Source organism: Momordica charantia, assembly GCF_013281855.1.
Source record: "Momordica charantia cultivar OHB3-1 chromosome 1 unlocalized genomic scaffold, Mcharantia_2.0 BLBB01000001.1, whole genome shotgun sequence".
In the NCBI taxonomy this organism is placed as follows: Eukaryota; Viridiplantae; Streptophyta; class Magnoliopsida; order Cucurbitales; family Cucurbitaceae; genus Momordica; species Momordica charantia.
The window spans coordinates 21,383,787-21,410,354 of NW_028275157.1; the positions used below are offsets into that span (position 1 = coordinate 21,383,787).

Genomic DNA, 26,568 nt, shown 5'->3' on the forward strand with positions numbered 1-26,568 from the left:
TTAGTTACCATTAAATATTTGAAAAACCTACTCGAAATTAATTCATCACTAAATACAAATACAATCTTAAAAATTCGAGACCTTGCTTAATTTGATTTTTTCTTCCTTTCCTATGGTCTAATTAATTTTGTTCACTTCAAATCCTTATTAATCTTTATTATATGTGCGATTATTTCCCATCCTCACCCCCACCTCCTTTTATTCCTTTTAATTATTACGCTTTGAATGTTAATTGCTTGCATGCCACGTATATAACTTATGTCCACAATGACAACTTACCTCCTATATATGCCATTGTGCATAAACATGCGAATCTTTAGGTAAAAATATTTAAAAGATAAATTAAGAATATATTAAAATTTTAAATACACTATATATATATATATATTTTTTTAAAGTTAATGGTGGCATAATATGGCATGTGCTTTAACAACACTCACCAACTTCTATGTACTAGTATGCTACAAAGTACAAATACACCAATTATATTTAATTTAATTTAATTTAATATAAAAGGAATTAAAAAAGTAATACCGCTAATTGTGTACACAGGGAAAAAAACACAATAATAAACAAATAAAAAGATCAGACATATCTATGTAAACTTTCTAAAAATATTTTTATTTTTAAAGAAAAATATTTTACCTCGTACTTATCATTATTAAACAATTGCTAAACAATAATCAACTTTCCAATTCAATGGTAACATCTCAAACATACAATATAAATTAATATGAATTAAGATGGATTAATGTATCTCATGCTCCCTTAATATGCTACGCAATATTTTGAGTTGTTTTTTTAGATTACCACATCATGAAAAATAAAGAACACGAGAGAGAAAACTAAATTTCGAGAAAATAAAATAGAATTTAGATTGTTGGTGGAAGAATGGTGGAATAACTCCCATTTTTTATTGTAAAGAAGGGAGTATTATAAAACTTTTAAAATTCTCACTCATTTAAAATTCTATAATTAATTATGATTAAAAATAAAATTTTCAAAATTTTAGAAAATAAAAGGTAAAACTTTTCATATTTCTACGTCTATAAATTTAGAAGAACTGCATTTAAATTTTCATTAATTCTAAACTACACTTAAACCTATGGTCCTTTCTTTAAAATAATCCACCATTCATTTTATTTTATTTATTAAAGTTTTTAAGAATGTTTAATACTAATTTTTAATATTACTAAAAATACATGTTATAAAAGATCATAATGTATTAATAACATTATATATTAAATGTACACTTTATTGTGGTAGAAATGTGGAATAAATAATTAACCCCATTTACAAAATTTTCACTGAATATACACTTTATCTAAATCTAATAACATTCTTCTTTTTCATCAAGGGACCGTGTCTAAGTTTTTATTTAGATGTAAATTTGATGATATTATAATTATTAATGGCAATATAGTATTTCCATTATATGCAATATAGGCCTCAAAGAAACGAATAAAGAAAAAATGGGTTACGAATTTAAAATTTATCATTCTACCTTAATTATTAAGATTATAGGCATTTCTATACACACAAAAGAAAAAAAATAAACAAAAAAAAAAAAAAGAGAAAGAGAGAGAGAAAAAAAAAACTTAATTGGTAAACCCACTTCTAACGAAAGAAAGTGTCTTTGCCTTTATTCTCTCTCCTTTTTTCTGTTCAATAAATTCTGTATATTGTTCAAGCTTTATTCGCCTTTTCCCTTAATTTGGCACTCTTGATTCCTGTCATATGAATTAAGAAAGATATGTAAATGCTCTTTAAAAAATATATATATGTAAATTTTATTTTCCCAAAATGCAGTAAAAGCAAATCGAGAATTTTTGTAGTTGTTTTATGTATAAAGAATATAACATTACAAAAATGTGGGGTAGGATGTGTATATTTAAAGTAGTTAATAATGTCTTAATCGTTGGTTAGGTCGATATAAAATTTAATATATCAACATGTGTAACACTAAAAAACAATAAGAGATCGTTACAACCAATGAAAAAGGAAAACAATAGGAAAATTTGTAGCCTTTAAAGAGTTTCATTTATAATTAAATAGTTATTTATTTCAATTCAACAAATACGGGTGAGGATTAAAAGTCATGGAAGGTGATAGACGAGGTTTTTCTTTTTCTTCTGAACTTAAGGTAATAGATAAGTATATATGTTGAGCTATATTTAGATGAATTTTTTAGTATGAGAAATATGAAAATGAAGAATTGAAATTTCGGACTTTAAATAAAGTAATAGGTATTTTATCCGAATTATGCTGGATTTGGTTGAGAATTGAGACAAGGGATCCAACTCACAATCTTTTGGTTGGAGATGTATGCCAATTATCGCTGAGCTATAGACTCACTTTGATAGTTTTTGTTCATTTTGATCTATACACTTCATAGCATCTTCGTTTTTGTCCCTCTATTTTTAAAAAGTGACAAATTTTGATCCTTTAATTTTATTTTTCATCTCATTTTTTCTATCACAAATTTAACACGACACTACATTCAATATATTTCTTAAAATGCAATCATTACTTCGTATTAAAATATTTCTGTTATGCACATAATTTGTGATAAAATTTTACAAATAAAGACTAAAATGATCACTTTTCTAAAATATAAAATAAATACTTTGAAAGTATAATGATTAAAATAAATGAAAGTTAAAAGTATAAAGACAAAAAATACAAACATTTTGAAAGTAAAAAGACTAAAATGAATCAAGGATAAAAACACAGGAACCAAGATAGTATTTTTGACCTATTATTTTTATAAATAAAGTGTTGTTTTTTTAACACATATAACATGACCGGAGAATTTTCTAAATTTATTTTTCATTGAATTGTTCTTATAATACCCTCAACTTAAAAAGGGTGTCCACGTATTATTATAATCACTAAGCAATAAAAGAAAAAAGGCCATGAATAAAATGAATGATTGCCCAAAATAATACATTAGCATTGTGGGAATTCTCTTTCGAAATATAGTTTTACTTTTACAAAACAGCTCTACTAAATTGTCGTATAGAATAATATGTACTCAAACAACACAAATTTTGAAAATATATTTTTTTTAGTAGAATTTAATTTCATGAAGGCTTTTTTTTTTTTTAAACAAGAATTTGATGAAGGCCTTTAGTTTAAAAATGGCATGTTTAATATTTCAACTAATTTATATAAATATATAATTTATTTCCTAAACCTACAAATCGTTTTCAAATTTGTCTCTAATCTTTTGAAATTTTAAAAATTATTTTTAAATAAAGTTATTTTAGTCAAGTTTCTACCCGATCCTATTATAAAAAAAAAACAAAAACAAAAACAAAAATAAAAATGACTCTTCACGATATTAGTTGTCAGCATAATAATATTTTTCAGAGGGAATTTAAAAAATAACCAAAAAAAATTGTATTTATATATATCACATTAGATTTAAAATTTACAAAACAAAAAATTATATAAATTACAAAATTGAGACCAACCAAAAACTATTTTTGTGAGATTTTTATAAAAAACAAAAGTAATTATATTTTTATAAATATTTATGTCATTTAATATAAATTTCCTATTTACGACTTTTTTTTTCAGCAATAACTTATTATGAGTTATAGTCATATACTAAATTGAGGGAGATAGATTTTCGATTTTATAGATCAACATGTCCAAATCATTAAATTAAAACATGAAGTAATTGTAACTAATCAGTAAAAAAAAAAATAATTGTCACTCAAACAAAGTTAATGGTATATATTTTAAACTTAAATCACAATTTTATTAATAAATTAAACCACCATCCAAACTAAGAATTATATATGTAATCTACAATTTTTTACAATTTTGTCATACTTAACGTTGTTTCAAAGAAAACACAAAATAAAAGTCCACAAGTAAACTATTACATATTTGACTTCTACAACACACCAAGATAACACAAAAACTTCTAACAAGAATTATAGGTTTGACCACTAAATTACACAGTAATATATTTCAATTTTTTCTCTAATTTCTTTTATTCTCCATTTCAATTTAATTAATATTAACATATCTTTACTGCTATATGAGATGGATGATATTAAGATTTTGACAGAAAATATTAGATTTAGATTAATCAACTGTTCAAAGACCAAATGAGAGAAATGAAAAAATTAAATAAAAAAATTTAGTTTGGAAGATCAAAACTATAATTTAAACCGAGATTTGAGTAATAATTAGTGAGCACTGAAGTGGGCTGGGCTAACAAAGTTGGGCCCTACGTTGCATGATCCATATGTGGACCAAGAATCCACGGCCGGGCCCAGTTACCGTAAACGGAGCCGGCGGGCCCTGTCAGTTTACAAAGTATTTGATCATCATCCTTTTTTTTTGTTGGTTAAAATGCACCAAAATGATACCTTTTGAATTATGGAGGGGGCTATGGCGGATCAGGCTCAGGCATGTACAGGTATGGAGGAGCTGGTGGAGGCGCAGGCTTTCAAGCGTTCAATAATGGCGTTTCGGCTTACCAATTTTCTGTGGTGTGAAAGAGGAAGGCCTTCTTTCACACATTCGTCGTACTTCTCCAAGGCCACCACAATGTCGCTGAAATCCGGCCGCTTCGACGGATTTGCCGCCCAACACCGCTTAATCAGGTGGGCTAACGCCGGCTGACAACTCGCCGGCAATGGCGGCCTCTCATTCTGCCAAATCAAAGTAAGACATTTCAAAATTCAAAACCCTAAAATCCCTAATGATTTTAGACAGCGAGAAAATTTAGATAGATTTCTCTTCGGACAGATAAGTATCAGAATCAGCATTCCCGGGGTAGTGGGGAACTTCGAATTCGGTACCTTCTCGGCGACGGCAAAGGCAGCCTGCACGGGGGTCATCCCCTGAAAGGGAAGCAGAGCCGTGGTGAGCTCCCACAGCACAATTCCGAAGCTGTAGACATCAACTTTCCGAGTGTAGGGTTTCTCCTTGATCATCTCCGGCGCCATCCATCGGTAAGTTCCCATGTTCCCTTTTGATTCTCGGCACTGTGTTTCGAGGCAGGAGGTTCCGAAATCCGCCACTTTTACTCTCATTTCATCGTTTAGAAGCAAGTTATTTGATTTGAGGTCTCTGTGGATTACTCCTTGAGAATGAAGATATTCCATTCCTCTTGATATGTCAAGGGCTAACCTCAATATTGTTTCTGTTGAGAGTGAATATGGCTCTTTTTTGTTGAGATACATCCTCAGGGTTCCTTGTGACATATACTCTGTGATTATGCAATATACAGGCGGCTTTTTACAGGCTGCAATGAACTGTAAAGAAAGCAACCATTAAAAGATGTATTTGTTGGTTCATATTTCAAAGAGGGAAAGGGCATAATTCTCCTCTAAGGGACATGTGGTAGGAGGAGATGAAGCAAAGTTTAAACAAGAAAAGGTTGAAATCTTACCTGAACTATGTTGGGATGAAAGAGACGAGAAAGCAGAGCAACTTCAGACTTGAACTGTTGCTCAAGTTTGGCTCTTGTCTCCTCCTTTTGGTTTGGAATTCTCACCATCTTCACAGCCACGGCTCTCTGCTTGTAAATTCCACGGTAAATTCTACTGTGAGCACCGGATGCAAATTTGTTACCGATGAAGAGTTGAGATAGATCAGCTGTCCACTCCTCCTGATCCTCCTTTGATGTCTCCCAAGTTTCCACATTTTCAGACTCTAGGATCATGGACCACGATTCCAAACTATCAAATCTCCTCCTCTCCATATTTTCCATTTCAGAATTCATCTGGGATTTCAATGAAGAAGGGGTTGATAAGGGCTTGCTCTTTGATTTCCGAATGCAAAGTGAACCAAAACATGAGGTCGCCATGAAGATTCTTTACGTGAAATGGACTTTGTTTATACCAAACAGGAGGCTTCTTTTTATGTCAAAGCAAGCAATCGTAAGGAATTTTCCTTCTGAAAGTATGAATTGATTTTAAGAAGTGCATGAACTGATTCAAAAACATGGGTTCTAAGGAAGAATGATAACTCGATATGGGTTTTCATGAATTTATGAATCAATGATGAAAAGGACGAAGACCCAAAAGAAAACTTTCGCAGAAAAAAACACAGAACAGTTTTCCGCGTCAAGCATTTGTACCTTTTCTATAGTTAGGCAAATGTTCATGAAAAGACCGAGAATATATCAGATAAAAAGCCAAAAGCAAAGATAGAACTCGGGTTTTCATGGCTTCAGGTAATAGAACCGCGGGGGAGAAGGAAGAAAGAAAAACAGGAAAATATGCTGGTAGAAGAAAAAAAGGGTCTGATTTTCACGGTTGTGTATAATGATAAGGAGGAGGATTAGGTCGTTTGGCAGTAGAAAGACAATGAAAAAGGGCAGATATTTCAGGGGCGTCTCGTGATTCGGCCTTTCTTTGTTCAAAAGTTGAACTTTTTAAAGAAGGAACCACTTTATTTGTTCTTCTTTTCTCAACTGAATCCAGCTCCTCTGTTTCTGTTCCATTTCCCATCATCAATGCTAAGTGGCCAAAGTGGCAAAGCCTCAATGGATTATCTTTCAACTCCAAGAAAAAAATGGGCATATATGCCAATGCCAGTCTTTTTTCCCAGAAAAAAACCCCACAATTTCTACAAGTGGCAGGCACACGTGGGCCAGGCTAAAGTGAAAAAGTGGCCATCCGACCCAAGTCAATGGTGAAGAACATGGTGATCTGTAGCTTAATGCAATGGACATCAGATCCTATGGTTCTTACTTAGTTCTTGTCAAATCCTTATTCCTTAACTATTGGTTGCGACAAGAGCCGTGATTTGTGTACTTTGATTGGGTTCGCCATTGCTAATTTTGTGATTAGTTGTCTGTTGTCATCGTCGTTTTCTTTTTCTGTGTTGTATCATAGTTTTGTACCAAATGTAGCAGTAAAGTTGTGAGTGGACTGACTTGCAATTGCTAAAGTTATACATTTTAATTGCTGAGTATGAAAATGTTCAAAATTGTTTCACTATTTTTTGTGTTGGGCTGGTCAAATATTTGGATTGTGGGACACCAATTTTGTTTTGTTTGATAGCTAGTTATGATTTTTGGGTATGATCTTATTTATTTCGTGAACTTTTAATTAAAACTATATTATTGATTTTGAGTCTAACTATTAATCTATTTATAAAGTTATATGTGACACTTTGATTACACTTTTAACCATCTTCACCTCGAATAAAGATCAGTAAACCTCCTTAAAAACAATTCTATATAGATTTAAGTCTAACATGAGTGCACTGCCTCAAAATTTTCCCCCTTATTTCAGGATTAATTTACCTAATTAAGTTCTTCATTTATTTTGTTCAATATTTAAAAAATTTCATCTATATGGCTAAATTCAGTGAATGGTTTTCCATGTTAGAGCGATACTATCTATTTTAAATCTAGACGTTGTACATTTTTGCACCTACTAATAGGTCCTTGAATCTCTTAAATATTCTTTGCCTTCAATCACACTCATTAATAGAAATAACCAAGCTTGTGTTTCATTTTAAAAAATATATTACATTTGTAATTATGAATTAAACATGGTTAAATTACAATACTACCAAGTTAAAATTATCATGAGTTTGACCTAGTGGTCAATAAAGGCTAACACAAAAAGTAAATGACTCAGAAAGAATAGATTCAAACTATAGTTGTCATTTACTTGAGATTTAATATTATATTAGTTTTCTTAGCAAGTTTTCAAACCTAAATTACAAAATTAAAAGTTAAAACTTTCCATTGATAATCATTTTGTATTTAGTTTTTTGTTTTAAATTATGCTTGCTATTTCTTATTTGTGTCAGTTCACATTTCTTAAAAACACATTTGAATTCTTAGCCAAATTTCAAAAACAAAAACAAGTTTTTAAAAATTATTTTTTCACAATTTCTTAGTTAGGTCGTTCACCTATCTTTGAAACACATTTAATTTAAATTCTATAGGTCGTTCACCTTTCTTAGAAACACATTTAAATTCTTAACTAAATTTTAAAAATAAGAACAATTTTTTTTGTTCAAATATTGGTTTCGGCAGCTGTTATCTCTCTCAAGCAAGCGCATGGCTCTTCCCATATTGGTTTTCTCTTAATTCTGATTTGTCTTTTCGTTTGTTCTCTTTTGTATTGTTTTTATGGTTTACTTTCGTCCCTTTGAGAATTTGTATTTTAGAACATTGTATTTCTTTTTCGTTATTTCAATGAGAAGTTTGCATCTTGTTCTAAAAAAAAAAAGAAAAAAACAGAACAAGTTTTTTTAAAAATTATTTTTTATATTTTTCAAAATTTAGCTTATGTTTTGAAAACGTTCTTAGATAAGTAGATAATAAAACAAAAAAACACATCTATGGTATATATAAAAAGAGATACAGGGAGAAACTTTTTCTCTCTATTTTGCCCTTTTAATTTCAACATTCTCATATATATTTTGAGAGCAATTTTGTCCTTCAAATATAAAATTTTCTCTCTCCCTTTTTTTTTCATTTCTTTTAAAATATTTAATCTCCATCCTTACAAATTTTACTTTTCTCAAATTAATTTTCTCTTTCTAATAAACTCTCCTTCTTAAATGTTAGAATATGGAGTGTTTTGTCTCTTTTTTTCTATGTTAAAAAGTTATCACTTATTTTAAATTATAATTAATAAGGAATTTCAAAAGTTTCATAACTTTTTATTTTCTTCAAGAGTTTTTTCTTACGCTTTTTCCCAACTTTTTCTTCATCAAAACTTGAGTTTCTTTTTTCTTTCGGTATGTTAATTTTCTCTTTAGTCAATGTCTTGTGTTTTCTTATATTTAGTTAGATTGTTTGATCGAATATTCAACTTTTTTAGTTTTTTTTTTCAAACGACTCAATCAACTGGAAAAATGAAAGGGAAAATGAGTGATAAGATCGAATCACCTTAGACGGATCCACTTTGGAATGACACTTGATAACCGATAGGACTCTCTCAATGACCTTCTCCTTCGTAAGGTGATCATCGTGTGTTGAAAATAGTCAAAGCAATCCATCGAAACATGGCTGCGATTGGTTCCTTGCCCGGAACTTGAACATGGCAAAGAACGGCTGTCTTGAACGCATCTCTATCTCTCACTATTTTTTTTTGTCATTTTATTTTTCAATGACTCAAATAAAAAATTGAAACAAAATTTTATTTACGTTTATGTATTGTTATGTTTAGGGGAAAAAAGATGAAAAATCCATGAATATGTGATTTTTTTAAAAAAAAATTTTAAGTAATTGAAGAATAATACTTTTAGTCACGCTAACCACATGAGTGAGTGATGAGAATTATTGAGACGATGTTTTATAACATAAACATTGAAAATACGAAAAAACTTGGTGAGGTAAACCTTTAGAGATTAAAAAAAACCAAATTAGATTATAAATTTTAACTATTTATAAATTTTATATTTTTAAACATTGAAATAAAAACTAGGAAATTTTAGTGCACTACACGTGTTTCTTACTAGTATGTTAAAGTAGTGTTAATAAGCTTAATTTTCAAAAACAAAATAGTTATCAAATGTCTCTTTAACTATTAGATTTTGAAGTTTAGAGAATTATTACATCATGGGTTGATTAATTGGTCCAAAGGAGTTCAAAGTCCACGATGGCCACCTATCTAAAAACTAATTTCTTAGGTGTTTCACAGAGAGCTCCTCCAATGACACAGTCCTACCAGCGTGCCACATTTTTATTAACACAACATGTGAGGTGAAGATTCAAACTCATGATATTTTACAGAGACTTTAATCCATTCAACGATGCTCAAATTGACTCTAAATTATTAGGGTTAATAGTTAAGTCCCGGTAGGTGCCGTACGACTCCAAGTTGGAAAGTGGATTCATCGATCACTGGTTCGTTCACTAACTCTGTCCCCAATCTCATATTGTGGAACACATAACTATGCAACCCTCGCTCCCCCAAACTGTCACATATCCCACCAATTGTCCAATCTTTCTTGTTTACACCAATTAATTAATTAATTAAAGTTTTATTATACTCACTAATTAGTGTTAGAAAAAGGTGTTGAAAACTCTTGTTGGGCAATCAAAGCTGGAGAGTCGTGGCCTTGCATATTTTTTTACACATATTACTCCTTTCATTTATATAAGCTATAGAAGCTAGGCTTTTAGGGGGAATACTTTTTTTACTTGATGATGCTTTATATTTGTCAAACTATATTTTCCATACATAGTAAATTCGTCTTTCTTCTATCAATTATATCCATCTTCTATTAACTAAAACTGATTGGAACTTGTACAAACTTTTTTTCTCAAAGTAACTTTTTTTAATAAGATTAATAGCAGCAAATAATGAAGCAAATCGTCAACAACTACCTTGGAGTTCAAGTCATCGTGGAGTTCGATTGTGTGGAGATCATCAGCATCTTCAATAAAGAAATTTCTAACCTTACAGAGACAAAACTGATCACCGATGACATGAGACGAAAGGTGAAAATGGTCTTGAGGGGTTCCATCACATCTCGAGAAGTGCAAATGGTGCTGCTCACGATTAAGTTAGGCGAGCGTGTGAAGGGAAGTTGTGTTCTTGTTGATTTCATCGTGGCCCTGTGTGGATTCAGAATCTAGTCTCGCTAGTTTATTATTTTTCTTTTTTATTGAAAAAAGATAGAAAGAAAAAAAGTTTCAAACTTTTTAGGCAGGCACTTTCAATTTGAGCCTTGGAAAAATGTTAAGGCCCATTCATAGAAACTAGAAACACCTTGGCCAAGTAGGGATAGGAAATCTTTTTATTCGGGTCTTATGTTTTAAAAAAAAAATCTCCATATATGCATTTATTTATTTATTTATATATATATATAGTTTAGCATAAACCTTCAATTTTATAGATGATAATAAGTATCTTATCCACTTAAACTAGAATTATAGATTAACCTAAATATTAATCAAATATTTTAAATAAATGACATAAATTAATCTATATTTTCTAACTACCGCAAAAAATTTGTAAATCTAAAAAAGAAAAAAAAAAGAAAAAAGCATAATTCATACCAAACTTAAACACAAAGTTAAAAAAAAAATCACGTCACTATGACTAAATTATATCTCTACATACAATAAAATTATACTAATACCTAACTCATATTATAAAATTTGTTCTCTATTTCACTCATAAAATGCTTAAATCCTAATAATGGTCACTAAAAATAAAATAAAATCACTTTTATCAACATTGGCATCCAATTCCAAACTATTGTAAACAACTCGTACGAAATAAATTGGGAGGACCCAATTCCAAACACTTGCACGTTAACAATCAAAATCTTTGAAATGTTTTTCAACAATAAATTTATAAACTCAAGTGTCCTACATTCATATCATATCAATAATATCCACTCTATCATGTCGATTGCAACATCCAAATTTTTCTCATTAAATAAATCTATTTTCAAACGAATATTGCAATTCAAAAAAAAATTCTTAACTTAATTACTATTTTTCACAGTAAAAATCTTATTATTTACGTGTCGGTTCGTGCAAAGAATTGGATTAAAATTTAAAATTTAAAATTAAACCTAGAAGAGGAATGGGCATGGCGTGGCACGCATCTAACTCCTTGTCCGCTGATCTTTCTACAGAGATGGATAGATGGCGCGATCCTGGCCGTCCGATGTAATCAAGATGCGTCCACATCCTCAACTGGCGAAATCAAGGGCCCACAGAAGTCCAGCGAAATTTGGAAGCATTACACCTCTCCTACACATAGGTGGAAGGGAGGTGACGTGGACGTGAGATCTACCACTGGGAGGGGAGATGAAACAAGAACGGGTCCCACGTCCCTCTGACATTTAATTTCTGATAATCGGATGATCTGGACCGTCGATGAAGCAATCCGGGAAGATCTCCACTGGGCCCAATATGGAATTAACGCAACAAGACGGATTTTAAAATTGGGGGCCCAATTAAAAAATAAAAAAGAAAAACTTTTTAATTAAAAAAAAAAGGAATTTTAGAAATTGGGATGCTCTTCCGCCACAAGAGTGCGTCGGCTCGATGGGCAAAAGGGAAACCCAGAGGGAGAGGAGTGGAAAGTAGAGTAGATTAAGGGTAGTGTTTGGGAGGTGGACCAGAGAGTTCCCTATCCGTGATAGTGTGTTATCCCATCCGGATAAAAGTTAAAAATGATGTTATTTATGGTGAATAAGTGATAAGATTAGATGGGGTCGGGGTTAGCTTATTCCAGCCTTTTTCTCCACATTTTTGCTGGAGGGGGAGTGTTTGGATCACGTTTCGCAATTAGTTATGTTTGGCCAAGATTTCCCACATCGTACGGACCACCGTCCGATGTTACTGTGCTCTCGCCTTTTCTTTTTCTATATATATAGATCTTTCATTTATGTAACTCATTTCAATTTTGTACTTCAACTTTTAAATTTCCAACTTTGCTCTCAATTTTATATTTTGTTTTAAATAAGAAGTTTACTTCACAAACGTTTAGAAAATGGGTGTATTAGTCTTATAAACATTAAAAAAACCTTTTAACCCCTACAAATTTTTAAAAGTTCATAAATCTATTAAGCATCAAATTAAAAATTTATAGATTTATTACGATCTTGGTGATTTGGAGACAAAACTTGTAATTTAACCTAAATAAAACTTTAGGTCAGCAATATACATTAATTGGTTTCAATTTGCCTCTAATCTTTAAAACTTTTTATGATGTATTCAAATTGAAACTCCTAATCAAAGATTATTTCCTGGCAAATTAATACAACAGTATATGAAGGTGACGACCCGTGATCTTTTGGTCTAAAATAGATATCTTGACCAATTGAGGTGAGTTCAAGTCGGTCTTTCACTGGTAAAGAAGAACATTGTCTTTACTCCCATTAAATATTTAACAACTAGGATAGAGAAATGCAAATGGATGGTAAAGACAAAGTTCCTCTTCACTTTGAGAAGCTAAGTACTTTCCTTGATAAATTAGGGTAAAATAATTAACAAAATTGAAACCAACTACATTTAAAAATATATATATATAGTGGTATAATTTAGCCAATAGTTTATATATGACTTTAACCTCGGATTTTGGTTATCTTGTTATGAAATCCTAATTTTAGAAACTAGTTCATGAAAAGTATTTATTCCTAAAAATGTTAAACCTTGAAAATTTTGTAATCTTACTTAATTGTGCAACATATATAATAAAATTCAACAATGTCATGTTTTGTTAAATAGATCCGATTATATCAATTAAAAGGAAAAAAAAAATTATATCAAATATGCTAATTACGCTGGCTCTTTCAATCTTACCCTAACTGCTCATTTATGAGAAGCATTTTAATGATATTCTCATTTCAATTAAAAGATTATTTAATATGTATTTGTGAGTGATTTTGACATGGTTAAAATGACTTTTACCATTAAAAAAACCACTTCAATTCCAAAATTAAAAAATTGATTTTAGTAAAATTTAAAACCACCTCAAATTGATTTTTAGGATATTCATGGGGGGTATTTATTTGGGTCTTGAAATTGAATTTGGGGAAAAAAATCTCATTCTCAATCTAACGGAAGATTTTTCTCTTTTAGAATTTGTCATCCTTTAAATGAATGGGAATGAAGAAATGATTCAGCATCTACTTTCATCTTTTAATATATATATATAAAGAATTCTTACATGAGTTTATTTCATTTTATTTTACCTACTATTTACCATTACCTTTTCTCATGGAAAACCTATAAAAAAAAGGGAAAAAAAAACTCACATGTGTGATATGTTATTAGTTTAATGAGATCTCATCCATTTTCTTTAATAAAATAACAAATTATAAAACATTGTTCACTGTGACACAAGAGGTTAATACTTATTTTCGTGTATAAATTTTTAGTCTTATTGATTCGAATCCCCGACCTATAAAAAAATTTATAAATTTTGCATAAATACTGTTTTAGTTTTTACCATTAGTTTCATAACTTATTTAATAAAAATATAAAATAAAAACATATTTAATCTATTTATTCTAAAAACATATTTAATCTATTTATTCATTCAGGTAAGATTTGAAGGTCAAAAGATATTTGAAATCATATATAATAAGTAAGATGTTTAATTTTAAAATGAGGATGAATCTTTATAAATAAATCACTAAGGAAAAATTAACTCTATGAAATAAAAGGAATTTTTATGTTAAAGTTGACATAATATAACATTTGAATTCAACGATCAAAATATAAACCTTTAACCAAATAATTTACGATTAAATAAATTCGTAAAATCAAAATTTTCACAGCTGTGCGATTCTAAAAGCTAGTATCTAGTCGAACAACTCAAAATTCTCATCTAAAATAAATAAAACACCACTTTGGTTGGGAAAAGAAAAATAAAGAGAGGAGAAAAAGAGAACGGATAATGATAAAGATATTGCAGATTATTGTGTGCGGTAAGAAATTCAAAAAAATTCAAAAATGAACATGGAAGATTTAGGATTTAAATAAAAAGAGGAGGATAGAACGGTCAATATGCAACCGACCCTCGACCGTCAGAATCTAAGCTGCCCGAGTCCAGAGAGAGAGGTCCAAGCCTCCACTTCCAGTGTCGCAGAAATTCAGTCCCAATTGAGAGAGAGAGAGAGGGGGGCATTTATTTAATAACCAATAGCCCCATTTTGGTCATTTCACCGCCAACCCTCCTCCTCCTCCGTTCTTCCCCTCGCCTGCACCTGCACTTCACTCACTCGCCACTTCCGCTTCCACTTCACTCTCTCCATTTCTCCTCCGTTCTTCCCATTGGATTTCTCTCAATGGGAACTCGGATTCCGTCCCACCAGCTCAGTAGCGGCCTCTACGTCTCCGGCCGTCCGGAGCAGCTCAAGGAGCGCCAGCCCACAATGGGCTCACGCGCCGTTCCATACACCGGCGGCGACATCAAGAAATCCGGCGACCTCGGTAAAATGTTTGACATTCATCTTGTTGATTCCCCCACCACCGGCCCTCCTCCCTCAAAGTCCTCCCGCCCTTCCTCCTCCTCTCAGCACAACAGCGGATCAGTCCGATCCGGCCCTAATTCCGGACCTGTCACTAAGCACTCCAATTCAGGCCCGATCTCCAAGAAATCCTCGGGGCCGATTTCGCTCCAACCTACCGGCCTCATCACCTCGGGCCCTATGGGATCCGGTCCACTCGGATCGTCGGGCGGGCGGCGGTCGGGTCCCTTAGAGCAGACGGCGTCGTTTGGGAAGACGATGTACGGGTCGGCGGTCACGAGCTTGAGCGAGGATGTGAGAATCGGATTCAAGGTTTCCAAGGCGGTGGTGTGGGCGTTTCTGGTGGTTCTAGCCACCGGTTTGTTGGTAGGGGTGTTTCTGATGGTGGCCGTGAAGAAGGCGATAATTCTGGTGGCGGCGGCGGCGCTTTTGGTGCCGGCGGTGGTTGCGGTTCTTTGGAATATTGCTTGGGGAAAGAGGGGATTGGTAGGGTTTGTGCGGAGGCATCCGGACGCTGAGCTCAGAGGTGCTATTGATGGACAGTACGTCAAGGTCACTGGGGTAATTTTCTCTCTCGCTTTCAGATTATTATAATCAAATCTTTGTTTATTAAGTTAATGAGCTTTTTAATTAAAAATAATAAATCATCAATTGATTAATTATTCTACGTTTTATGGCTAATCATGGAGCATTTTTTCCTTTCCAATGTTTATTATGTAACTTCATTGGTATTATGCCACAGGATGGAATAAGTCAATACGATGCTGACTGTTTGACAATACTCTAATAGTTTAGCTTTTAAAAAGAAAAAACAAAATCAAAATTGAAGGCTTCTGAGTTCTGATTATGAGGGTGGGTGGTCGGACAAAATCAATCTAAATCTTTGACGAGGAATCCAAATTTGGCCTTTATAATCTTCCCGGTGAATATATTGTTTATTTTATTTGGGTTTGTATGATGGTTAGTAAGGCTTCATGTCGATCTCCTGGAAATCAGTATTTGTTTTGTAGTCTTGCTTGATTCCACTGTGGCTTTGAATGCGATGATTGTTTTGTCAGTTTTCAATGAAAGGAAACTTCTTTGAGGTTTTGTAATCCGTTTGACCATCCAGTGGCAATAAACTTCCTTCTCTAAGGTTTGAAGAACGAGTAGGTTTGAAGAACGAGTAGCTTCGACGATGGTTATTTCAGTACTTGTTCAACTGAAGCTTTGAGTTCTCTTTATAAACTTTCTACATTGTTTCAATTATATTGCTTAGTTGAAGTATTTGGTGAAATACTTGCTTACTTTCTGGGCTTCCTGATAATCCATATTTGTACTAGTTAGAAAGGGATTAGTTTAAAGCATATTTTGAACTCCAAAATGTTTTTGGAAAGTTCAGATAGTGGTCTCAATCCATATCTGGTGTTGGTCGTCACCATCTGGTGACATTGACAAGAAATTATTGAGAGACTTAATGATGAAAACAGACCAAAGGAAAAGTCACTTCTAATCATTCACATCACATCAATCATAACTGTCTAGAAATTCAATATAGATCAGTAGACCAGCTTCAGCAGTTAGGTAAGCCATCCTGGACCTGCATCAACACCTCACCACCAGCCGTAGATTCATATCTTCTTACGAACGAACCTGCAACTTCATTTCGCATAGAAAACCTGTTAGGTGATCCTGGATCTCAACCGATGAAAACCCAAAGTCCATGTCCAACCCAGTCATCCATCAGCCAGCCTCCTTCCAATAATAGAATAAGGAAAACGCGAAGTTCTCTTTTTCCTTTTCTTTTGATCTATATCCAAAAGAATCAAGAAAAGAGCAACCGCCTTGGGGCAAGAGTAGAGAAAATCCTCGCCTGAAGACTAATTAAAAATGAATTTTCTATGGTTGGAATACCACCGTGAAGCTATAGAAAATTCTTTATGCAAAATTCATAGTCGGCCAGGTGGTTTCCTTGCTTCTCTCCCGCTTAGATGTGTTGCTTGGCAATTGGAAAAAACAGACACAATTCTGGCTGCTAAGATGATCATGTATATACTTACTTTTAGTCAAATTTATATAAAATGATTTGGAGGTAAAGATGTGTAGGCTTTTTAAAATTAAGACCCAGTGTACATTTTTGGTTATGTGCTAGAAAGCTAAAAGATTCTTGGGTATTTATGAACAATTTGTCATGTTTGACTTGAAATGAAGGGAAAATCCATTTAATGACTGTGATAGTTTCTTTAAACTGTGCTCTCACCTAATGCAGACTTTGAATTTGTCATGCATCTCACTCTTGTATACCATTCTGGTCAGATATTGAGTATCATATGCATCCCTTTCTCTTCTAGGTTGTCACGTGTGGTAGTATTCCTCTAGAATCATCCTACCAGAGGGTTCCAAGGTGCGTTTACGTGTCCACTGAACTGTATGAATACAAAGGATGGGGTGGAAAGTCTGCAAATCCTAAACACCGCTGCTTTTCTTGGGGATCTAGATATTCTGAGGTCAGTTGTTCTCATACCACTTTGTTTGAAGTACTTTTCAGACTTGATGGATTGTTTATGGCTATTTCTAATTTGCACAGTATTGAAATGGTGTAAAACTTTAATAGATCATGCAAGGCACATTATTGCACCTTTTGTTTATGTGCACATGCATCTGAACTATGTGGTGGATAAAATGTTGCCTAAAGTTTGGGGATGCAGACAAATTTTCCTGATAGCTCTGTGCACATTGTATACATTTTCTTATAGTAATACAGTATGAAAACATTTACACACCGTATTCTTCACCAGCTATGTTTTGTTTGGAAAGAAACTTGTCTGCATCTCCGCATATATGACGAGTTATAATGGGTTGGATTTTGCACATTTGATACAGAGATATGTAGCTGACTTTTACATATCAGACTTCCAATCTGGGTTAAGAGCACTGGTGAAAGCAGGCTATGGAGCCAAGGTTGCTCCTTTTGTAAAACCAGCCACTGTCGTAGATGTGACAAAAGAAAACCGAGACTTGTCTCCAAGCTTCCTACGCTGGCTAGCGGATCGCAAGCTCTCAAGTGATGACCGTGTAATGCGCCTTAAGGAAGGGTATTACACCGACACCTTGTTTTTCAAATCTCTCTATTTTTGCCTTGTGCACATTCACTGTCTAGAGCATGATCATAATGCTACCCCATTCGTTCAAAGTCTGATGAAACCTAAACACTTCTTCGCCATTCTCAGATACATAAAGGAAGGAAGCACCGTGAGTGTCATGGGGGTTGTTCGGCGCCAAGACAATGTGCTTATGGTAGTTCCATCAACCGAGCCCATCTCTTCAGGATGCCAATGGGCTCGGTGCCTCCTCCCGACCTGCGTCGAAGGTTTAATCATAACATGTGACGATAATCAGAATGCAGATGTGGTTCCCGTGTAGTTATGGCAGCACTTTCATCTCAAAACTTTCGAGTAAACAACATCCCAAGGATGCAAAAACGACTTCCCATGCTCCACAAGATCTATATATCTGCCACTTTTATTTTCCAGGTTCTAAGTTTATGCCCAAAAAAATGTATGTAAGCTGGCGTAGAAGATGCAAAGCAAAAGAATGCTGAAGATCAGGTAATAAACAAGTATTATCTGTTCCATGGAGTTACCGTGCATTAAGAACGAAGATGCTAATCGAGTCCAGAAGCCGGAAGACTCTTCTTCTTAGCATCGCTGTGCTGTGTTTTTTTTTTCTCTTTTTAATTTTGACTGATTATATTATGTACATAAAACTCGTTCCCCAAGGGAAATCCCACGTGAGTCAGTATTTTTATGCTTCTTCCCGTCACAATCGCTTCGATATCTTGTGTTTTATTATGAACTAAAAGATATTCGAAATTCTCCTACCTGGGCACTGAATGCATTCTCCTCCGGACCTCCCAAATTCTAAATTCCGATGAGCATAAGAAAATGGATTTCTTTTCTTTCCATAGGCGAATTAAGCATCCGATTCAGCTCAAACAACTACTACAGGCCATCCCAGTTTAATGCAATAAAAATATCTTAGAAAAGGACGTTTTAATTTCGAAACCGTGAACGATGGAAAGAGCGCAAGTAGAGAGATATTATCCGGGAATCAAAATCAAGAAATAGACTTTTTACGATATGAAACAGAGAAGAAAATTTTATTCGATCGAAGAAGAGAACAAGAATGTGGACGAGCAACAATCGAATCGCCAACCAATAACAAATGACGACTGAAACGATATCTCGGCCTTCGTTTTTCGCTATACCTCGCTGTTCTTCGCGGCGCAAGAGACGATCTCGAGCGCCGTTTCATTAGTGAACAGAGGCTTTTGATTCCGGACAAAAAATTTAAAGAAATTACAAGAAAGAATTTCATGAAGAAGAAGAAATATGAGAGATTTGAAGTAAAAGAAAACGCATTGGGACGATTAGAAAGCGCTGGCCATGGCTTGATGTGAAGCAGAAAGCTAACGCAGCTCCCTCTGCAATTGGATCTCTTATGCCCTCTGCTCTCAGTGGCAAGAACCGCATGAATTTATAGCGGCGTGCATCGTTCCAAGAGCGGCGCCAATTCTATTTCTAATCCTAAACCCTAGCAAAAATTTCTCCCCTTAATTACCATCATACCCTTCCTCCATGACGATGAATTGATGATAGCGTAACGACATGTCGGCCGACTCTCTCTTTTTTTTTTTCTCTCTCTCCCCCAATGGAGTGGACATGGGAGTGATGGTTACTATATAGTGGTCACATTCATAATTCCTCATCTTCACGGGTGGATTTTCATTATGTCTTGTCATTAATTTCAAAGTTTTATGATCATGATTTTTTAAATCTTTTTGAAGGGTGAAAGATGGTAATCACTTCTCGCATGATAAGTTAATATTTCTTATTTCTATTTTTAAGAAATATGCGTCATTTATTTATTAAGTTCTATTGTTTCTAAAATGATACGTAAATACTTTAAAAAATATAATCGACTTAAATTTAACTCAATTAATTAAGATATTTTTTATTAATTTAAAATTTTATCTTGCGACCACTTTGTTGTACTCGATTAAAAGATATACCTGTATTCCTTTCTAATTTTATTTTCTACTTTTCATTAAAATTGCTATTTGTGTTGTCAAAAAGAGCATAACTGCTATTGTATTATCTAAGAATTATGCAACGAGCACCAATTTGAATATTGATCAATTGGTCTCTAAAATTAAATGTTTAAATCTTCACTTCACCAACAAGTTTAGAAACTAATTATGTACTTTTTGTTTAAAGCCTAAACAGACATAACAAAACTTGCTATGAAGCTTATAATTATAACAAATGTTGTCAAAGCATATCCTATAATCTGATGAGTCTCATCTCATAGTAATCCGAACTTTGGCACTTAGAAGTAAACTTTGATATCCGACAAAGAAATGCATCAAATTACATCATCATATAACATCTTGAGATCATCTACTCTTTTTATTAGAGTACCTGATATATAAATATTCTTCTATGTATTCCATTAATAATAAAGTATACATATATACACACATGCGGTATACTTAAATAACTTAAATACATTTAATACCTTTTTAGCTCGAAAAGTTCAAATCTTCACTCATACGCACTCCAAGTAGCATCATTTGCATTTATTCCCTCCACCTTTATTTTTTAGTCTAATTAAATTCCCATGTTTTTTAAATTTTTGGATTCCTTCTTAAAGGAGCAATAAGATTACCATCGATGTAACAAACCATCTAATCCTTGGCAGAGTGAGAATAATGGCAGTTGTCAATGAAGCTATCTCATTTTTGGCCTTTGAGAGACTGTGAAAGTGGAAAATTACTGAAGCTGCATTATTTTAAGCCCCATCGAAAAGACCATTAGATTACCAAATTTAGAAGTGCTGCTGAGCAAAGGATAACGATGAAGTAGTTATCAATCCAACTAGGGAATCTCTGCATTATTGGTTGCCTCTCCCTTCTCTAACTTTTTCATTTTTTACGTCCTTAGCTTTTTCACCACATTTTTTTTTTCATTTTCCTTCTTCTTCTTCTGGGTAATTGCATTATCTTGTGAGATTTTCAACAAGTTTTTTGTCTCTTCTCTCTTCTACTTAAAGCACTCACAAGTGGGGTCTCTTTTGCCCTTACGTTTATGTTTCTTATTGGCTTGAGACTCAAAATAATGCAAATTAAAAGGGAAATTAAAGGCAGAGCATGCAATTTGTAAGTATACAAAACTCATCCAGTCTCAATAATAACTATATTTTTAAGAAACAAACGAGACACACGTAGTACAGTACAAAGTCCCCACATATATCAATTATTTAAAACTATTCATGGCTCCCAAACGGCTATCATGTTGTTTCAAAAGGCAAAAATTAAAAATACGGACTGTTCCCCAACACTGAAACATCAGCCACTAATATACCACTAAAATTTGTTTCTTCTAATAATAAATTACCCACAAACCTGACCAAATTCTTTTACCCTTTTTTTTTTCTTTTTGTTGTGTGTTTTGGGCTGCAAATTGGAGGGCTCACACAGTTGCAATCGGACCCAAACTGTGGTTGCTAATGCTGGACTCCATGGCCTTCATGGCTTCAAATCTCGGCTCTTTTGCTTGAAATTTGAGCCCCATGTAGAGCTTCATGTAATCGTCGAACACAAATTTTGGGTAAAGTTTGCTCTTTTCTTCCTCCCCCTCCACCAGCGCCGGCGCCGGGTAGATTATGGCGTCGTTTCCCGGGTTGTAGAATGACGCTATCGACATCCTATTTCCGTCCGCCTGCGCTATCACCCGGTGCATCACGCTCTTATATTTCCCATTCGTAATTACCTACCGTTGAAGAAAAAAACATTTCAAATCTAAAATCTAACTCCGCCCATTAATTTTGAGATAGAAACGTATGAATATTAATAAATAGACGTACTTCGAGCTGATCGCCCAGGTTGATGACAATGGAGTGATGCATAGGGGGGACATCCACCCATTTGCCGTCCTTAAGAAGCTGAAGCCCACTGACTTTGTGGTCTTGGAAGAGGAGGATGAGCCCACCAGCGTCGGTATGGGCTCTCAGGCCCTTAATAAGGTCGGGCTTTGGGCAGGGAGGGTAGTTGCTAACTTTGGTCCCAAAATTTGGGCCGTTGGACCCATAAAAAGCCCGCTTGAGATACCCCTTTTCGAGCCCAAGATTTTGGCAGAGCAAGTCCAGTACCAGCTCCGCCAGTTTCTCCAGCTCCGCAGCAAATTCCTTCATGGCGGTCCTGTAATCCTCGTCCAGATCCGGGATTTCCGACATGTTGGAATTGGGAAGGTGGCGCAGGAAGAACGTGCTCTCCCAATCTGTGTCGTTGATCTCACAATCAACGGCGTCCAGGCCTCTGCTCGCCACCATTTCTTTGAACCTCTGCTCCATACACTTCCTGTAGTGCTCCTTCGTCAGCCTCTCCACTCTGTCCATCAGCTCGTGCGATACCCCATGATTCACCAACTTCAAAACACCCACGCAACATATAAATAAAATAATTGATCAAAATTTAATCTTTTGTTCATACTTTGAACACACGATACCTCGAAAAAGCCCCAGTTTTCGCAGGCGTCGTTGATCCTCTCCATGGCAGCGTCTCGCTCTTCACCATTGAGCTTCTCCATGTCGATAACAGGGAAACCCATCTCCATTTTTTGGTTCTGTGTGTAGAAGTTAGTAGTGTGGGAGTGATGAGTGTTTTTTGGATGTGGGTAGGTGCTGAGCTTGGGGGGATGCTATTTATAGAAGTGATGGGGAGGGAGGGGGAAACAGGGAATAAAAGAAAGTTGAAATTTTTACCAAAGGTAGTGGGAGTTGGGAGAAATTGAGGGAAAGATTTGGAGTGTTGTGAAATATTTCGTTAGTTTAATGGAAAAAAGCAGACAAAAAACAGCGATGGAATATCAAGAAAAAGCACTTTTAAGTTAAACTAAACCAAGCATTTGAGAAAGGAAAGGAAAACGACATTGGAGAATATGGGAAGATAAATTTATATGGATTAATGGACTAATCGTTTTGGGTTATTTTTCTCTCTATATATATTCTAATTGTAGGCATCGAGTTCGTTGGTTTAGATGTGCATCTTTCATTAGATTGTGTAATGCTAAACCTAATCTTAGGTAAAGTTTTTAATTAAAAGTAAGTTTAAAGGGAGAGAGCAACCGTGGTGCATGTGATCGCATCCTCAAGTGGGCCCCTACTCTACTATCTTTGTTGTGTGGTCGTGGAGGTGGGCCATGCTTTTATGACTGTTCTTGTTCATGCTTTTTTACTGTTTCTGGTGGGACCCACATTTTTACCTCCCCAAGCGACACTTGTTTAACTTTCACCCAACTTCATATTTTTCGAGGAAACTTCTAGTACGACGACACTAGTTCAACTTGACATCGTGTTAAATATTGTGTGAGTACATTTATATTAAAAGAGGATAGTGTGAATCAATAGAAAAAAAACTTAATTATTGTAAAAAATAACATGGTAATTGACACATATCTCTCTCAACAAATTTTTTATTTCGTTCTCTATTCTCATAGGTTAAAGCTTAAGGAAAATGAAAAAACTTAATTATTAATTGAAATAACTTTTGTGATTTTATTATTGAAATATTGTTTAATGTGGCTGCCATATATTTTTTTTAATGCATCTTCAAAATTTTTTATTTTTACCGTAGCTGCTTGACGTTCAGTTAGGGGTAGTCTTATGAAAGAATGGAATTCAGCTTTTTAGATAAATCAATCAAACTACCTTTTTCCACTTTATCTCTGTGTCATTCTTTTGGGTGTCTTTGTTTTATCTTAATTTTGGCAACAAACCCACTTCCTTATTTAATAAATATAATATTAACATATTAAACTATTAGTATTAGTATTACTATTACCAACCAAAATTAACGCATTTCCCACAACAAACGAAACATTATTCAACCAAAAAACAACAACTCACACACCTCCTTTCACATTTTAAAACACAACAAAATTCCACTATTTTGTAACCAAAATTCTCTCTTTAGTTATTTTTATTAATTTTATGTATGAATAACTTTCTTAAATTGTCTAACATCCTCCATCTTAGAGAGAGTAATTATGTAATACAATGAGAAGGATAGTATGATATAATTTTTAAAATAGAAAAAAAAAAGTATAAAGTCATCTTACAGTTTTTACTAAGGGTAATTTTATAGTGGATATGGATTTATTAGGGGTTGTTTTTATTATTAATTTTCCATTAATTTAAGCTAAACAATGGGCTAATGATTTCAATTATTCCTGTGGGCTTCCGCGGAGTTGACTCACCACTAGACCCTTGGTCAAACTGTTGAAATATTTTTTAAATTTTTAAATGAAGTAGGCATGTTTCGGATTAGGACAACCTTCATCACGGTCTGCTAGTAATTAATCTTTGTTGAACTTATAATTAAGTAGTTATTTATTCATTTGACCAATACATTCCAAAGTTTTAGTAATTAATTAAATTGGGATCTCAACCATTGGGTAACAAAATTCATGTGGGTCTGTGGCAAACAAAACTCTGCCTCCACCGTGCACTCCATAATTAAGATTTAATAATATTATAACCATGTAATTAGGTTTGTGGAAAATCATATCAATATATAAAGCAATATAATTCTTTTGATAATAATCCACAATAATCTCCATTAGGAAAAACTCACTTATATTTTCACAATGATTAAATCCCCCGTTTCCATTATCTCCCTTTACATATCATTATAAATAATATAATTTCAATTTTTTTTGGTCGAAGAACAAATAATTAATTAATTAATTAATTAATTATCTGAAGACTAAATTGTAATACCATCCCGAGACTCTAGAGTAAAGTTTACATTTTTTCTAACAATATAAATGGAAAAAGTTAATATCCTTGACATTAAAGACGACATTGCAATAGTTGATTAAATTAAAGAGTTGAATGACTCCGTCCATAATTAGGTAAAATAATTCAACTAATACATTGAAATAATATTAAACATACTAACGAACAAAAGATGCTAATTTCATTTGGGAAAAAAAGTAAAAGACTTTTTGTACAAGAATATTTTATTAAAACGGTATGAGATTAGGTTTATAGACGATCATCAGTGGTCAAAATTCCAACTTTATGAAAAGAAACTTTATTTTTTGGGGGGGAAAACAAGAAAACTATTCCAAGGACGATCACAGGTATTGTATTCATTGAACTTTACGAAATATGTTATATATTATAATTATTCAGACAGATCATTAGCTTTTCCAAACGCGGCCTAACATGTATTGCTATTTGAAACAAAAAGGAAGAGAAAAATTAAGAAAAAAGAAAAAAAAAAGAAAAGCTGGAAATTAATTAATGATTCAAAGCCACGCTCATGGAAGCCATTTTGGAGGATGACAGCACATTAATATTTCTACGTACGTCCTTTCATGCCAAACGAATATTTCTGTGTCCATTAATTATAACTATTCTTGAATATATGAATTAATTATTCCACGTCAATTCCAAATAAACTCATCAATGTCGTACTCTAATTATTGCCACTAAATATAAAATAGTGCATATATTGGTATTTCCTCCAAGTAACGAGATATTTAATTCACATTGAGTTCAATCTCATTTGTAGATTTTTATGGCCGGCTTCTGAATTGGATAGAAAAATGAGTTGCAATAAATCTATATCTGTGTTGTTATTATAAGGCTAAAGTTTCAATAATCTTCCCCTGTAGCATCACCAAACCTATGAGTTGGTAATCATTTTCTTTAAAAATTACGTTCACCTACGTGTTACTTTGTTATGTTATAGACATAAATTTTTATAAATATTTTTAAATTTTGGTTAAGAATTCAAATATATTTTTAAAAGACAAGAAAAACACAAAAACCAACCTAACTTTTAGAAATATAAAATTTATAAAATGAAATAGTTATCCAAAGACACCTAAACTTATTTTAGGTATATGTATTTTAACACTCTTCTTGGTGTAGGTTTAATAACTAATACAAACTCAATAATGAACTATAAAATATTAATCAAGGAGAAAATTGACCATCCTAATTAACATTATCATTTTGAGTTAAACAAATAGCTAGGTGATATAGATCAAACTATATACATTATTAGTTTGTATTTTCAGTGTTATAAGAAAAAAATTGATTAAAAGTATATTATTTTATATTTTATTTATAATTAGAAACTAAAATAGATAGATAATAATATTACAGTATATATACTTATATTTATATGAAAAACGTGAGGGTTTCTAAAATGGGAGGTCTTAGAAAATCATCTTATTCAATCCCTAATTTAAGTATAGTAAAAATTAAACATGGTATGTTCAAAGTTGATGCTTTTAAAGTATACAAGTTGAATTCGTGGGGGGGTTTGAAAGTGATAGGAGAAGATTAAGGATGCAATGAGGTTGGAGAATAAAGAAAGATGGGGACCTTATGAAGGGTTTTGGATTCAAGTTTCAGGTTCCATGAATTCTCTCTCTTTCTGTTGTCTGCAAGTGTGATTTTCCCAATGTCTAAACACACATCAAACAATTCCATATAATTAATAACTTTCTTCTTTTTTTTTCTCCCTCTCTCTCTTTTATCAAAAGAACAAAAAAATGGTACAGCCACTTGAAGAAGCAAAGC

At 33.2% G+C, this 26,568-nt stretch overlaps 3 protein-coding genes, 1 long non-coding RNA gene and 1 other non-coding gene across 8 annotated transcripts; 2 read left to right on the plus strand and 3 right to left on the minus strand.

The window, feature by feature from the left end:
* Positions 1-1,709: 1,709 nt before the first annotated feature.
* On the minus strand, positions 1,710-5,952 carry HT1 (Protein kinase superfamily protein). Of its 3 annotated transcripts, none has more exons than XM_088127155.1 (4): positions 5,414-5,952; positions 4,821-5,276; positions 4,386-4,670; positions 1,710-1,730 (listed from the first exon to the last, which is right to left on the minus strand). In XM_088127155.1, the coding sequence occupies exons 1-3, from the start codon at positions 5,828-5,830 to the stop codon at positions 4,422-4,424; spliced, it is 1,122 nt and encodes a 373-aa protein (XP_087983281.1). In that variant the 5' UTR covers positions 5,831-5,952; the 3' UTR covers positions 1,710-1,730; positions 4,386-4,421. The 3 variants fall into 3 exon arrangements, with proteins under 3 accessions (XP_087983281.1, XP_087983278.1, XP_022133304.1); XM_088127152.1 differs by lacking the exon at positions 1,710-1,730 and adding an exon at positions 4,174-4,317; XM_022277612.2 differs by lacking the exon at positions 1,710-1,730 and having other exon boundaries at positions 4,174-4,670.
* LOC148213437 (uncharacterized) lies at positions 4,544-6,968 on the plus strand. The gene is made up of 2 exons (XR_015792653.1): positions 4,544-4,683; positions 4,768-6,968. It is a non-coding gene; the product is annotated as an uncharacterized LOC148213437 (long non-coding RNA).
* A 7,519-nt stretch (positions 6,969-14,487) lies between these two features.
* LOC111005880 (Ubiquitin-specific protease family C19-related protein) lies at positions 14,488-18,793 on the plus strand. Of its 2 annotated transcripts, XM_022277543.2 has the most exons (4): positions 14,495-15,495; positions 17,265-17,420; positions 17,797-18,008; positions 18,144-18,793. In XM_022277543.2, the coding sequence occupies exons 1-4, from the start codon at positions 14,752-14,754 to the stop codon at positions 18,334-18,336; spliced, it is 1,305 nt and encodes a 434-aa protein (XP_022133235.2). In that variant the 5' UTR covers positions 14,495-14,751; the 3' UTR covers positions 18,337-18,793. The 2 variants fall into 2 exon arrangements, with proteins under 2 accessions (XP_087978950.1, XP_022133235.2); XM_088122824.1 differs by having other exon boundaries at positions 14,488-15,495; positions 17,797-18,793.
* A 305-nt stretch (positions 18,794-19,098) lies between these two features.
* LOC148213438 (small nucleolar RNA snoR111) lies at positions 19,099-19,226 on the minus strand. The gene has a single exon (XR_015793197.1). It is a non-coding gene; the product is annotated as a small nucleolar RNA snoR111 (small nucleolar RNA).
* A 1,909-nt stretch (positions 19,227-21,135) lies between these two features.
* Positions 21,136-22,760, minus strand: LOC111005318 (1-aminocyclopropane-1-carboxylate oxidase 3). Its single transcript, XM_022276776.2, has 3 exons — positions 22,479-22,760; positions 21,838-22,398; positions 21,136-21,743 (listed from the first exon to the last, which is right to left on the minus strand). The coding sequence occupies exons 1-3, from the start codon at positions 22,584-22,586 to the stop codon at positions 21,444-21,446; spliced, it is 969 nt and encodes a 322-aa protein (XP_022132468.1). The 5' UTR covers positions 22,587-22,760; the 3' UTR covers positions 21,136-21,443.
* Between the last annotated feature and the right edge of the window lie 3,808 nt (positions 22,761-26,568).

What these genes read in the sequence shown, in the direction of transcription:
- LOC111005318 (XM_022276776.2), bottom strand. Translation starts at nt 22,586, where the DNA reads ATGGAGATGGGTTTCCCTGTTATCGACATGGAGAAGCTCAATGGTGAA. An exon ending in AAAACTGGGGCTTTTTCGAG is followed by an intron (nt 22,399 to 22,478) that starts GTATCGTGTGTT and finishes GGTGTTTTGAAG; the next exon opens with TTGGTGAATCATGGGGTATC. An exon ending in ACCTGGGCGATCAGCTCGAA is followed by an intron (nt 21,744 to 21,837) that starts GTACGTCTATTT and finishes CTTCAACGGTAG; the next exon opens with GTAATTACGAATGGGAAATA.
- HT1 (XM_088127155.1), bottom strand. Translation starts at nt 5,830, where the DNA reads ATGGCGACCTCATGTTTTGGTTCACTTTGCATTCGGAAATCAAAGAGC. An exon ending in TTCATCCCAACATAGTTCAG is followed by an intron (nt 5,277 to 5,413) that starts GTAAGATTTCAA and finishes CTTTCTTTACAG; the next exon opens with TTCATTGCAGCCTGTAAAAA. An exon ending in CCTTTGCCGTCGCCGAGAAG is followed by an intron (nt 4,671 to 4,820) that starts GTACCGAATTCG and finishes TTGATTTGGCAG; the next exon opens with AATGAGAGGCCGCCATTGCC.
- LOC111005880 (XM_088122824.1), top strand. Translation starts at nt 14,752, where the DNA reads ATGGGAACTCGGATTCCGTCCCACCAGCTCAGTAGCGGCCTCTACGTC. An exon ending in AGTACGTCAAGGTCACTGGG is followed by an intron (nt 15,496 to 17,264) that starts GTAATTTTCTCT and finishes TTTCTCTTCTAG; the next exon opens with GTTGTCACGTGTGGTAGTAT. An exon ending in GGGGATCTAGATATTCTGAG is followed by an intron (nt 17,421 to 17,796) that starts GTCAGTTGTTCT and finishes CATTTGATACAG; the next exon opens with AGATATGTAGCTGACTTTTA.